Source organism: Ptiloglossa arizonensis, chromosome 6 (assembly GCF_051014685.1).
Source record: "Ptiloglossa arizonensis isolate GNS036 chromosome 6, iyPtiAriz1_principal, whole genome shotgun sequence".
NCBI classification, from domain to species: Eukaryota; Metazoa; Arthropoda; class Insecta; order Hymenoptera; family Colletidae; genus Ptiloglossa; species Ptiloglossa arizonensis.
In genome coordinates, this window is record NC_135053.1 from 25258875 (window position 1) to 25273286 (window position 14412).

Consider the following 14412-nt stretch of genomic DNA (forward strand, 5'->3'; position numbering starts at 1 on the left):
GTTCCACGTTAGAGAGGTTCGAAACGAGTCGAAAGCTGTACGCAAGAGGTTAACGACCGATAAAGTCGTTTGAGCGAGCGATCGTCTAATTGTCTCGAACGGAATATAATCTCGCAACGAGGTACGAATTATCTCGGCCGATCGATCGGTATCCGATCGCTAATCTCGTTACCAACGGTCCTAAATAAAACCCCGGGCACGGATCGTCCGGCCAACGTCCACGTCCGGATGCAACGAACAATCGACAGATGTAACCGTTGCCTCGACCTCGGCGATGACGCGAGCCATTAATTACCGGAAACGTGACCCGCTCGTCGGTGACACGCGCGGCACGGCTCATGTGCATCGGGTGCAGCAAGAAGATATCGCCGTATCACGAGCATCACGAAAGAACGTCGACTTCGAGCTGGGCGTCTTAGCCTCGGAGTCTCTATGGCCAATCACTTTCTCTCCGCGAACACGTCTGGACGGTTCTCATCTGGAGAACGAAACCGGAGTCATCGGGATACTCTGCTTCGTGCCACCTAGAACCCTCCAAATCCCACGAATCGGAACCTCGACGACACGGTGGATGTCCTCGAACCCTTGGAAATCCAGAGGAACATTTTTTTTCATTTCTACGCGCGCGTCCAACGAACGAGTCCCTCCGTGTTTCGTTCTTCGTAGTTTTCTTTCTTTTTTTCTCTTTTTATTCGTTCACGGGCAACGAACCCATTGATTTGCAAAGAAAAATTAACACAGTGGGTAAATTAAAGAAAAAATACGAGAGATCGTTTAACCGACTATTTGGCGAGAGATACGTTGAAAAAGTCGAGGGATGCAGAGTATTTATCAGCCGAAGCGCAAATGCGAGTAACAGAATCGGAATTAAGGAAACGAGAAGCGTAATCCTGTAGAACGAACCAGCGAGTAATTGGATCTCGAGGGAGCGTACAAATTTACGCTGGTTAAAAACTGCTCCATTTGGTAATTTACCATTTCGAACGAGAAAGATAAATGGGTAATAGTTTCACGAGATACGGACGATTTCAGATTTTATCGCGATTATTACGGGTTAGGAAATTGTTCGGCGAAGAGGGACGAAATCGGTCGAAAATATTTAATTTAACAACATCGTCCAAGGTGTCTTTCCAGCGGATGAACCAGCACCGCTATGGAGAGAACGAACAACCTCTCGAACACCCTTTGCGAGAGAGACTGCGAGTAATTTTGGAACGCGGCAGAGTCCCGGCGACCGGAAAAAAGTATCCAATTAAAGTGCTCCGTGGTTTCGTGAAAGCAGCCGTTTCCGTAGATGCTTTCTCCCGGGCTTTATTGCGATTTCGACGATACTTATCGACTAAACCGACGATCGTGGCCGATGACCGCGAGTTTCGCGTCGATTTTTCGGAACGTCCGTGGGACATCGACGACGACCGGAAAGTCGTTTGCGCGTCTCGTCGTGTCTCGAAACCGTAAAACGATTATTTACTACCCAATAACGAGCAACGAAAACCTCGATTTTACACTTTCGGCCGGCGTCGCGGAATCTCGAGCCGTTCGACGCCAATTACCAATTCCCAAGCTGCGATCGGTCGAGTGTCGTGAACTTCGATCGATATCGGGGCCGACGATTTTCGACGATTCGAGTACTCGACGAGTACGATCGAAGTGCTCGAGGAATTATAAGTTGGAAAAAGAATCGTGGAAAAATCGCGAGAAAAAGAGCGACAAGGGTTTCAAAGTCAATAGCTTACGTAAACGCGTCGCGATGGAATAATATACATACGATACATCGAATAAGAAATTTGGACTTGGCGCAAAGGGACGAGGAAATAGGTCGACCTTGTCCTTAAAATATTCGAATGTGAAATTCCTCGAACGGTAGATAGCTTGGTCGATGTTCTACCGGTCATAGCGATCGATCGTACAAGCGGTAAACCGCAGCTCGCGGAACGCGTGTCGCGAGTGCGCTCGAGAAACCGCGAAATTTAATTGCTCGTTAGTCGGTTCGCGAGTGGCGCGGGTCGGCGTTCTCGGACGGGGAAACCCGGCGACCTTGAAAGTCGATCTCGAAGGTCCGATCGGCGCGAATCGTCGCCGATTCGACGCGTAAACGCGCTCGCCGCTCGATCGCCGATACCACGACGCGCGAGAGGTTCGCGCGCTACGAACACGCTGTAAAACATATATTTAACGGTAGTCGGGTACCGTAGCGAGAGGATTGTAATCTTATACGTTCCAAGTGGTGGGTATCGGGTGTTGCTGTTTCGAACACTGGCTAATATTAATGACGAGCCGTTTTCGAAAGATCCCCGAGCGGAGAGTCGACGTTCGCGCGGCGCGCGGCGCGCGCCACAAAAATCACCACCGGGCCCTGCAACCGTTTCGACCGATCCTCGATCCGATACGGATAACTCTCGCCGATAATTACCGCGAGATAATCGGCTACTTATCCCACCTTAACGTACTTATAGCACCACCGCGTGATTCGGTCGCGTTAACACGGATACTTTCTCCTTTCCTCGGTGCCGATTCGAACGAGAGAAACGAATATCCGATCGAGACGATCCTCGCGACGATCTTTGCACCGAATTCGAGCGAATCGAGCCTTGAAGCCCGAATCGAGCGAAATTCTCCCGATGAAGACGAACAAGTCTTCTCAACCTGTTCCGTTGGTTTTCAATTGTTCGCGAAAAGGACTCGTACCGCGTTTGGACTCCTTTTCCAAAGAATCGACAACTACTCAACTACATCAACAACGCAGAGTTTTTCTCACGCTCGAAATCGAAAGTTTGGTAACGCGGTCGGATTTTCTCCAGGCCCGTTGCACGTGGCTAATCGGTTGCAGCCCTTTGGGTCTTGCACGGTACCTTCCAGAACCCTCGGTTTACGACGCCTGCAATTAGCCATTGTGGCAACGACGGGAGAAAGTCCGAAAAAATATATTCCCTCGACAATAGCTTTCGTTGACGCGCGCGTCGTAAACAGTGTTAGCTGTTGCACGTTAAACGTTTCGTCAAATCGTACTTCCAGTCACTGGAAGCGTTGATTCGGTTCCTGGTGGTCCCCCCGATAACGTACGAGGATGGTCACCGTGGTGGATTTTAGCGGGTAGGTCCCACACTCGGTCGTTCCGCTCGCGGGGAATCTCATACTTCCCCTGGTCCCTTCCCAAGGGATCGAAGATTTCCCCCACGTAAGAAAAAAGAAATCGTACTTCCAGTTGCTACGAAGTTAACACGCGCGTCGATAAATACTTCGGATCAACGTCAGGATGCGATTGTAGGGCACTAGAAATTAACGCAGCAATACCTAATTCCTAGACCGTTACTAGAAAGTAACGGTCGAATCGAAGCTCCCAAAAATTACCGCAGATCGTTTGTGTGACACTATTCAAGTGGTCGTTGCGCCTATTCCAGCATAGCTAATTTCGCGAAGTACATTGTAAAAAATTGAATAAGAAAGTAACGATCGAATCCAAGTTCCCAAAAGCTACCGCAGACCGTTTGCGATCAACGCGCAACGCTACCCAAGCGCTCGTTGCGCTCGGCACAGCCAATTCCGCAAAAGCGTTCGCGCTTGGCACACTCGTCGAACGGTGCTCTTACCGCGCGCGGAGTCAGCTTCGGAAGGATCCTCCTCGGTCGATGGATCACTCGCGGTAAAAATAATGGAGGAACGCGCGGAACGAGGAGGATCGTCCGTAGTCAGGGTGAAGTTCGCGACGTTAACCTCGTTCCCGATCGGTCCCGTCGGGGACGTCTTTGTCGAGAGACATCGGTCTCGTTCCGTGCTCGCCGCTTCGGTTGTTTGGTTTCGCACGAGCATAACCCGGAAACGGTCCGACACGGGCCCGAGGTCCGTGAACGTTGACACCTTATTATCGCGGAACGCCTCGGGGCCGCGATCATCGGTAAGAAATTGCTCGGCGCGGTCTCTGCGCCGCGGCGAAAGTCTCCGGGTGAAAAGAATGGCCCGCTAAACTATATTCCGATCGGAAGTCACGCGGAATAATCCCGCGCCGGGTTGTCTCTCGCCACGAATGGATCGTTGCGCGATTCGATCGGCGACTCGCGATCGACCAGGCCCGCCACGGTTCAACGAAGAAACGATCCTTTATCCGGACGCTCGAGAGAACCCCTACGTAACCGGCTCGTTCGATATCTTCCATATTTAAGCAGCGCCGGACCGCGGCTAATAAACCAACTGGAAAGCTATCTGCTCGCCGTTACGGCGAAATCGTGCAAATTGCGAACGCTTCCTATCGGACCGACCGATACGCTCCGATCGAAGTCGTAACGCTCGATTCGTTCCGACCGGGACGGAACCTGCCAGCTCGTAAATGCTTTTTCGGGCACGCGTTTAGGCGAGGCGATATCCGGACACCGTACTCCGATTTACGAGTACCGAAATCGGCGCCGGACACCCGCAACGTTTTCCAGGGCAAACGAATTCCCTGGTCCTTTCCTCCGCGACGAAGGAAACGCCTTCGGGAAACGGCAGGGTGAACTCCAGGCTCGATTTACCATTTTCGAATCGCGACTCCGACCCTGACCGAGTCTTCCTCGAGAGCAGAGCGGTGTACAAATTTACAACGATCGCAACGAGATCTCTTACCGTAGCGAAAATACAGTTAAGGTTATTCGTCCAGCCGGTCAGTCTTCGTTTGCGATCGTTGCTTCGAAACCTCACCAACGGTGTTAATTTATCGTCGAAGGTGATACGCGGAAGAGTATCGGATACGCGCACACGGTGCAATCTTCACCGCGCGAGGACAAATCGCGATCCCTCTTCTTTCGAGCGAGAAGTGCTCCCCATTCGGAACTCTTCTGAAACACCTGGAACTCGCGCGTTCGCGATCCTCGGACCCTGACGCGCTTCGACGAAAACGTCCTCGACGAGTTCACGATCGAGAGGAAAAAAAAGAAACAAAAGACACGCGTAATAACGGTAGCGAATACGAGTAATCGTTCGCTCACGGGCCCGAGTTGCCCCGGAACGTTCGCGAAAAAGCGAGGCTAACGTTGCAATTTATATTCGATCAAACGGCGCGACACGACCGGCAAGAAGTTTACGAGCTGAGTCGGAGAAACGTATCGTAGCGTCGGCCGGGATCCGGTCGCGATCGGCTCGGTGGCACGCGAGAGGAAAGGAGCACGTGTGCGGCACGGTGCGTGCAGTCGTCCACGGGTCTCGGGATCGTAAGTACGCGGAGACGGAACGCAACGAGGCGGCGGCGGCAGCGGCGGTTGGTGGTTCAACGGAGACGGTGGTGGCAACGCCGGCGTAAAACCATCATTACCGCCAATTACGATAAATCCCGGCCCGTATTCCGCTTATCGTTTTCCGCGCGGAGGCGCGGCTTAATCTATAATCCGACGCGCGAAGGTAACGGGCTCGCGGCGGTATGCGTGCGCGGATCTGGAAAGAGACGAGGACGGAAAAGACGAGAGGCGTGCGCGCCGCGCGTACACCGCTTCGGTCCACCGAGCGTTTTCCACCAGTGCGCTTTCACGAGCGACGATCGGGTAACGTTTCAGCGTCGATCGGCACCGTAGAACGGTCGGATTTACGCGAGAAGAAACGCGAAACACCGTACGCGTCTCAAAGACAAACCGAACGAGCTTTTAACACCGCTTCCGGGAGTTTTCTTCCGCGAAAAGCACACGGGCTCTTCCCGTGATATCTTCCAATTCGGATGGATGGATCGACTCGAAACCGATACGTCGCTCCGCGTATTTTCCGCGAGATCGGCACGAAGATACCGGGGCTTCGTCGAGCCACTTTCGACGACTCGACGCTTTCGAGAACCTCGAGATTCTTCGATCGCGACCTTTCGAGCGTTCCAAATGTTTCAGACGTTCGTCCGGAGACGTTCCAAACGCGGACGTATCGCCGAACGTACGAAAGAGAAACGATGGAGAAGTAATCGCGCGGTTCTCGACAAAGGTAGACCCCCTGGCACCGAACTCGCGGGATCTCGAGTTCGAAATTCGTCCCCCGGAAATTCTCGCGATTCGATCCGGCGGGAAACGAAACGGAAATCGGGATACGTCTCCGTCGCGGCGAGAACACGGCGAAGCGGTTCGACGGTCGATGCACGAGGCCTGTACAGCGCACGTGGGGACGACCGAGCGACCGTACGACCAACCGTGGTCCAGATAGATCACGTCCGATATAATTAATGAGCACGAGCTGCAATTCCCATACACACCTCTGGCTCCACGGGTCCGCCTTAACAAGTACCTAGGCGAACACGGTTTAAACCCGGCCCAACCGGGGTAGTCGTGCCCCGACAACGGAACTATTCTGCTCGCGCGCGGAGAGCGTTATTTAGGTATCTGGGTGAGAGGGTACGTTTCCCTGCTCGCGTTTCGTACCGATGACCGAGGGAGACGATCGAAGCGTAGCGTACATTTCGATCTGCGCATCGTTTCGATTAAACGTTCGCTCGACGAACCGAGCGAGCAAAGGTTTCCTCGTCGAGGCTCGAGACGGGACGGTGTCGCACGATTCTCGATCCTCGAATTCGGCCGCACGTTTCGGAGAAACTAACGATTCGCGAACGCAACGTTCTGCACCTACTCGTGTACAGGTTGCGCTCGGAACTTTCCCTGTCATCTTCGATGCAGCGTCTTACGAGTCCGCGCCGCGATATCCCCGATCTATAAATCCTCCGCGAACGATTAAACAAACCGTGACACACGACGATCACGAGTGCCGGGATTTACGATTGTACGAAACGTAGTTTTCAATTTTCATCGTGCGGGGTTCAAGTGCAATAATTAAGCACGAGTTTAGTTATACTCGGAACACTTGTTTAGCCGCGGGGTTTACAACCGTTCTCTCGTATCGCGACCGAGAGGTGGCTGCACGTTCCGGTACGGAGCGGAACAAGATCGCGGGAACAAGTTGAACGCGTACGTACGTAGGTACGCGGCTAGGTCTTAGGGTTTCGGGACGGGCGTCGTCGCGTAACGCCGAACGGAAATCGAGCGACGTCGTTTGTCAAGCGGGACCGCGGTAACTCGCGCGTACTCGAGCCGTACCGGCTCGAATCCCACGAGTCGTGTTCCCCAACGGACTGTCATCGATAAGCCACGATCGATAAATGAGACAAATTCACGGCAATCTCACCCGCGTTACGCCCACGCGAATTTCAACGCGGAGACAACGATCGAGGGAACACGGACGACCTCGCGTGTCCCGTACCGCGTGGCCCTTATAAATTCACCGATAACGACCGGCCTTTTTCCGTGTTCGAACCGCTGCCTCGAGACGTCCCCTTGAATTTCGCTTCGGACCACGGGCCCGTCTTTTCCCATCGCTGGAAATAATTCTGCGATCTCTCGTTACGGCTCGCGAGGACCGCGCGACGGACGCGGCTCGAGACCGTATCGGGATCGAAAAACGCGAATCGAAAACGCCGAGGGAACGAATTTTGAAACGGTTTCTCGATCGCTCGATACTTTCGACGACCCAGAATCCTCGACTCTTGCCCCGATTAGAAGGGAATACCCCCCACGAGCGGAATACGCGCGTTCCAGCTCCAGTTGCAACAGCGACGCGCGTAAATCATCGAGGGGAATGGGAAAAAACCGGACACCGGGCCGATACGTTTCTTCCTATCCGTGGAAATTACGTTTTAATCGTCGACGCGAACGCGTTAAGACCGTCGGTATAAATTACCGAGCGCGTAGAGCGTAGGTTACCAGGCGCGCGGCCGGGCTGGGCCCGCGCGTTGCAATTTGCTTTACTACCGTGCACGCGGTAACCGTTTGCGGTTTGTATTCAAATGGCCGCTGCACGCTCCTTTTATACACCTTCCTCGCGCGGTACCGTTAGATTCGATACCGGTGTGCCACGAACGACGGCGGCGGCGGTGGCGGCGGTGGCGGCGGCGGCGGCGCGAAGATCGATGTTATCGGGGGAGGAGATGCCCGGGGGGGTTGGGGAGAAGGGAGGGGATAGTGGCCGGTATCGAAGGGGGAGAATCTCGCGTTACGAGTAATTCCCGTGTTCGCGGGGTAAAGGAAAAGAGAGGTTCTTGTACTCACCCCGAGGAAGGAGAGGGCCCGCAGCGTATCGCCGTCCGGTCGCTCGTTTCCCGAGGAGTCTTCTTCCTCCTTTCGCCGTTCGGCGTCGAGGGGCGACGCTCGCGGCGCAGCTTCCGCTATCAGAGTGTCGTTCGAGTCGCACTTGTTCAGGTTGGTGTCTTCCGTGGTCAAGGTCTCGAGCGAAACCGCGTCGTTCCGCTCGCGGTCCGGTCCGTTCGGTTTGGCGGAGGCGGAGCTCTCGTCGATCGGGCATTGGTCGTTTACGGTGTCGGTGGCGTCCTCGTATAGGGAGGTTCGACTTCTTCTCAGGTCGTTTCTACGGTCCTCGTCTAGCAATCTCGCGAGAGCCTCGTCGGGTGTCTCCTCGCGTGCGTCGGCCTTCGAGGACGCGTCGAGGCGAGAGACGGCGTCCTCCGAGGCGAGACGTTCCGCATCCGGGATCCTCTCGTCCGAAAACTCCTCCTGTTTCTCGAGCAACGCATCGGTGTCCTCTCGACGAACGGACGCCTGCGACCTCTCGAGGAACCAAGAGGTGCACTGCTCCTGACGTTTCTTCTCGGGCTCCTCGCCTTTCGATAGGGCGCCCTTGCACTTTCTCAGGTAACTCTTCACCTTCTTGGTCTTGCTCTTCCGTGTCTCTTGGCTTCGCGGCAGGGTACCGGTCTCCGGTGGTTCGTTGCTCTCGGCCGGTGTGTCCGCGACGATCCTCCCGGTCTCGATGTCCTGCGACGCTTTCGATTTGGCCACGTCGTCGAAGAACGCGCACGGGTCTTGCTGGTCCGGGGCCAGGGTCCAGGTTTCTTCTTTCTCCGGCACCCGACGCTCCACCGGTATCACCTGCGACAAAAAAATTCCAGCCGTTAGAGGCCACCCGAACGGGTTTTGCTATCGCGGACAAATATTCTTGGAAGCGGCGCGCTGCTCGCTCGACGCACGGTGAACGCCGGGTAAACGACGACGCGGCTACCTCGATCGCGAAACCTTCGACGAAACGTTCTTTGGAAATTGAACGTACCGTTACGTAACGTTCGTTTCTCCGTTTCCGAGCTTCAAGGGACATTAAAGATATTAGAATCCGAACGGCTCGATTCTCGCAAACGAGGCTCGAGTTCCTACGAACCGATCGATCGTCTCCAACCCTACGATTTCCAAAAGTAGGATTCACCCTCCGCGTTTCTCCGAGTTTTCAGCTCCGCGAGTGACCCCGTTCGTCGGGGCGGCCGAGTCGCGTAGGCAGCGGCCATTCGCGCTATCGAGTCGCGCGTTTAATCGAACTCGTGGCGCGAACTTTAAGCGAGGCGGCGTCGGCGCATCGACCGATCGTGGCTGCCCTCGAAGCAACGTTCGGAGGTTACGTTCGGAGGGCGCCACCGTCTAAGCGGATCGAGTACGGAAACCGCGTCATAGTCGGGCGGTTGAAATCGAATCGGAGCGCGATTCGTTGTTCGTCGATCGACGATGGGAATAATCGTCGAGCGTGGCGAGCGCTCGTTCGATTTCGTTTCGCAATAGTTCCGCAGTAGGCAGCGGGGCCGAGGTGCGCCGCGGTACAACTGTATCAGCGGCTGTCCGACGTAGTTCAGCGCCGCATAAAACAATGGGGCTTATAGTAAATATCGCGGACGGCGCCGCGGCTAATATTAACCTCGAGCGGTGCATAACGATGATATTTTACGCTACGCTTCGGCAGCACCTTCCCGTACCGTGCCCATAACATCACCGTGAATACAACTTCCTCGCGTAATATCTCCGATTTCATAATGCACACCGACTTCCTGGTTTCCTGCATTCTGAAATACAACGATGCTCCGATCCTGCGAACGTGAGTCACGCGGCTGAGTTACGGAGCCGTGCATCCGCGCTGGTTCACCGTCCTCTTCACACGCGAGGATTAGCGTCATTCGGACCGCGGTGTTCGTACCCTCGCGATGGAGTCGTTGGCTCACCGATCCTGCCTTCCAGGACGGTACACCGTTTTCTTTCGATTCCGCGGTAAACGACGTCCTCGGGACGAACGGATCGACGCGATCGCGCGCAGATTCACCGAGTATCGCACGCTCGCTTCTTCCGTTCCGAATCGTCGAAATCTACGCGCGGATTTCGTTCGAGAGAAGACCTAGATGCACTCGTCGTTGAATTTCGCGCGCCACGAACGATCGAACGACCGCGAGGTTAATTACGAGAAAGGAAAGCAAACGATCGCCCGGAGCTGTACTCCTGGTCGTCGAGAGGCGTTAAAAAACAACGGGCCAGGTTTCGCGTTCAACGTCGTCATCGTTCATCGTCGCGGCGCGAATCCACCGGGCAGTTATCTCGCGGTTCCGTTCATATTTCCGCTGATTTACGCGTCTTCTGCGTCTAAATCGATAAGCGGCTCGTCCACGGAGACATCGATTCTCCGTCTTCGTCGTTTTCGTCGTCGTCGTCGTCGGTGGCGGCGGCGGCGGCGGCGGCGAGTATTCAATGTAAACGCGGAAACTAGGAACGAATATCTCTTCCTTAATAAGTCTGGCTAACAGAGTTTGCATGTTTTTGCGGCGAGCATTCGCGCTCCGCGCGGATCGACAGCGCGACCGGCTGGTTTTATCGTTCGAGGAGTCTGGAAGCGGCGAGATTGAATCTCCGCGATGATGCGATAGCGAGATGAGGCGTGGGAGCGAGTCGAAGCTAATCTTTCGAGGCAAGCAGCTCGTTCGAAGCGCGTGTCTCTACCGGCCGGTTCCCTCTTCGCCGAACCCATCAAGAGGGAAAGTTCGTTCGAGCACCGTCTTCGCCTTTCCTCCCGCTTCTGCCGCGGGATCGCGGGAAAAAATATAGAAAGAATATTAAACGGCTGTGGCAGTTTATTGTGAGAAGAAAACGGATACAACGTACGGGAGTACTCCTTTCTCTCGGTGAAGCTGCGCGCGATCGTCGCTCGATTCGGTGCTTCGAATTGCTTTCCCAAAAACCGCGAAGCCCTATCGTCGAAACACTTGGAGCTTGGAAACAAATTTCACGGACGATTAAAATATCGAAATGAAACGGTCCACGCGAATAAATCGTTGCATCGAGGTTTCGCAACATTGTCCGTTGTTCCGTTAAAAGGTTGACCGTGTCCCGGTAGAAGGAGGTCGGTCCTCGAGACGCGTGAAATCGTTCGCGTCGCGGCGCGTACCTCGCGCGATTCCGTCGCCGTGGCGCTAAATCACCGCACCGCCGGAACCGCGGGTGAGAGATGCGTGTGTACGGGAACACGATCGCGCGAGCGTTCTGTGTACGGAAACCCGTTAAGAAACGGGCGCTCGTAGGCCACGGTAGTCGCGGTAACGAGAAGTTACCGATCGTCGATGCGGCCCGGCAACCGGGGGTTTATAAATGGGTACACCGGTAACTGTGTACACGGGCATTGCGCAACCCACTCTCGGCTAAAAGGGTGTACGGCCGCGGATAATTGCGCAACAATGCTCAACGAGACAATGAAATATCGTGTAATCGCGGTACGCCGAGAGGAGCTGGCTGCTCGGCTTGCCGGCTGGCCGCCGTACGGTGTTGCGTACGCCGGGATCGTCTCTACGCGGTGTGTCGTCCGGGACGTTCCAAACGGTAGGCATTTCCTGAAACTTTACGGGACCCGCGGTAAATAGAATAGCCGAGTTTGCATCCACCGTCGAACGTTTCGGAGAAACGTTCCCACCGCCCGTTAGGGACACTCTGGCCGCTACGGACGCCGAACCGATACGCCGGGAACAAAAATACAGACTCCCGTTGTAACCTTCTCGCGTACAGGACGGGTTTCTGGATATCCGACGACGTCGCGCGCAAACTCCGACAACACCGAGGAATTGGGTCGGAGGAACCTTTCGCGATTAACGGTACATCCCTGGATCGAAGGAGAGATGAAAAGAAGGCGAAAGCATCGAATCGACGACGACGACGACGATACGCCGAGTAGGAATCCCGGTAAGAGACGACGTTCGATTTTATTGCGATTCGATCCGTAGACGATTCGAACCTCTCGCCTGGCCGTCAACGGCCCAGGTGTATCCACTTTCAACGAGCCCGTTCGGAAATTTTCATCGACATTTACCTTTATCGCGGTAATTGGTAATTCGTCGTGCAAATATACCTACCGTTTTTCGCGCGAGAACCGCTAGCGCGCGAAACTTTTCGCGCATCAACGCCGGGTCCTGCCGGTAACGGTGGATTTTATCGGCCCATTGGAATTAGATAACGAGCCCGATTACGGTCCCGAACTCGAACCGCGCGTCGAGTTACGCGTCTTGCCGCGCGCGAACCAACCTGTAAAATCCTCGCCGAACGAGCCGAGCACGCGCGGCGAGCCCTCGTTTCCAGCTCGCTTCCCGCGATATTTCTACCGTCGGGATTATCATACGCGGAAATTTGCGATCCACTCGCGCGCCTCCCGATCGTAAACTTTTTCTCGCGCGTGGCGTCGTTGGCAACGAAATTATGGGAACGGTTTCAAACGGCTCTACACCGGGGACGTCGCGTAAAGTCGTAAGGTCTCGCGACTAGTTCCCCGTGGTGAAAAAACTCCCGCCGGATACGAGACCGCGGCGACGATCGCGCAATTTACGCGCGGAATTAATTCCTCGCGGGCGCAACTGGTTCCCGTGAGCACGCTTTCGACGAGCACGGGACGAGCAGAGGGTCTCGATTAATCTTTCTGCCCACCCCTGCTCGAACGCGGACAGTCCGGTTCGCGGGATCGCTCGCTCGTTCGGCGACAATGTTAATTGGTCCGCGAGTAATTTATACATCGGTGCTCCGTACGTCGCCCGTGGCACGTCGAAGCGGAATGGATTGCATTAGGAAACGGTGAGGAGCCTCGCGTACCTGCCTCGTTCGTAAATCACCCGAACGCATCCAAGAAACCGCTACAACTCCTACGGAGCGACGCGAGCAAGACCCGCCTCGCGACAACCTGTAAAAGAGTCTCTCGCCCAAAGCGCGGCCCGCGACACCACACGTGAATTCTCGACCGATGAGTCTGCACCGGACCGATGTCACCGGACGCCCGACTCTCCGAATAGCAAATATCGATCTTCATCCGACCTCGCGTTCCTTACGAATTAATAACCGTTATCGTTCGTGGTCAATGGTATCTTATTGACGTTAGAAAACGGAAGTCACGGGCATTTGAAATGTAATTTATCGATTTGTAACTCTGGGCCTACCTCAGGTATGCGGGAGACAAACGTTGCCTCGTGTCGCGGCGCAAATAACGAGGGACAATTTCCATTGTCCCGCGTAGAGGGAAAACCTTCGTTTCGAAAAATCTGTCCAACAGCTGCCTGCAGATCGAGCCTGGCCACCTCGTAAACCGTCCATCCGGGCGATAATTTAAATATTGTACGTCGTTACCACCACCGTCGCGTAATTTGCGAGCAATACCTCGACACCGACGGAATCAATCGATCACGGACAATTGCTAAACTTTCCCCAACGAAACTTGGAAAACTCTTCTCCTCCCACCGTGTGCAAATAAATCGAAATTTACGCGTAGTCGCGATTCGACAATTTTCTCTTCAACGTGGCTACGCTTCGTTAATTCGAAGACACAACGCGAAATATTTTGGTCCGTCGTGCCGATGCAACTTTGTCGAGAAAAATTAAAATTCGTTCGCTCTTTCTTCGACTTTGTCTCGACTCGAAGAGGAAACAGTTCCTCGTTCACCGAAGGAGTAGAAAAAATCGAGCGGAAGAAAGTTTCTTTCACCGAGCCGCGAATAGTACTCGGTAACCCGATCGATCGTTGCAAAATTTTAAACTCGATGATTTTGCGATACGAGGCGTCGAACGAAGCCGGATCGCTCTCTACTCTCCGCTTTCTACGGAGGGGAATCGGTTCCTGCTCGATTTCGGCTCAACGACAGACCCGATGGAACGTAAATATCCAAGAGCGACTCCTCGACGCGGGATCGTCGATCGAAATTATGCGCCGAGGAACCGATATTCTCCGGAGGATCGCGCGGTCGTTACGAGACGGTTTTTCGAGAGATCTTTCGATCGCGAGAAACGATTTTCGTCGACGATCCGTGCAATTACGCGTCCCCGGATAACGGAGAGCGCGCGGAATCGACGTATTCCCGAGGATATTGTGAACGTCGAGGCGAACTCGAGCTCGAAAGTTCACGGGCGCGGCAATTTGTCGCGATAATTGTCCGGCAGCTGTTCGGAAACCGCGGTTTCCCCGAGTTCCTCGAGCGCGCGGGAAACGAGAAGAATGCATGCACGCGAGCACCGGTAATGGGGACGTTATCGGGGCCGAGGATCGAAATGGACGAATTAACACCGATCGGACGATTCGTTTCCACCGTTTCGCTAATTATCTCAATCGAAGGACAACGTTCTCGCAATTACCGAGCCG

The 14412-nt window shown here is 54.5% G+C and overlaps 1 protein-coding gene across 7 annotated transcripts in view; it reads right to left on the bottom strand.

The window, feature by feature from the left end:
- The window catches only part of LOC143148316 (uncharacterized), a 360338-nt gene that overhangs the window by 308621 nt on the left and 37305 nt on the right, over positions 1–14412 (bottom strand). For all 7 annotated transcript variants that reach the window (XM_076314556.1, XM_076314557.1, XM_076314561.1 and 4 more), the window contains exon 2: positions 8040–8876. In XM_076314556.1, coding sequence (XP_076170671.1) covers positions 8040–8876 — 837 coding nt within the window. The remainder of the gene's footprint in view (positions 1–8039; positions 8877–14412) is intronic.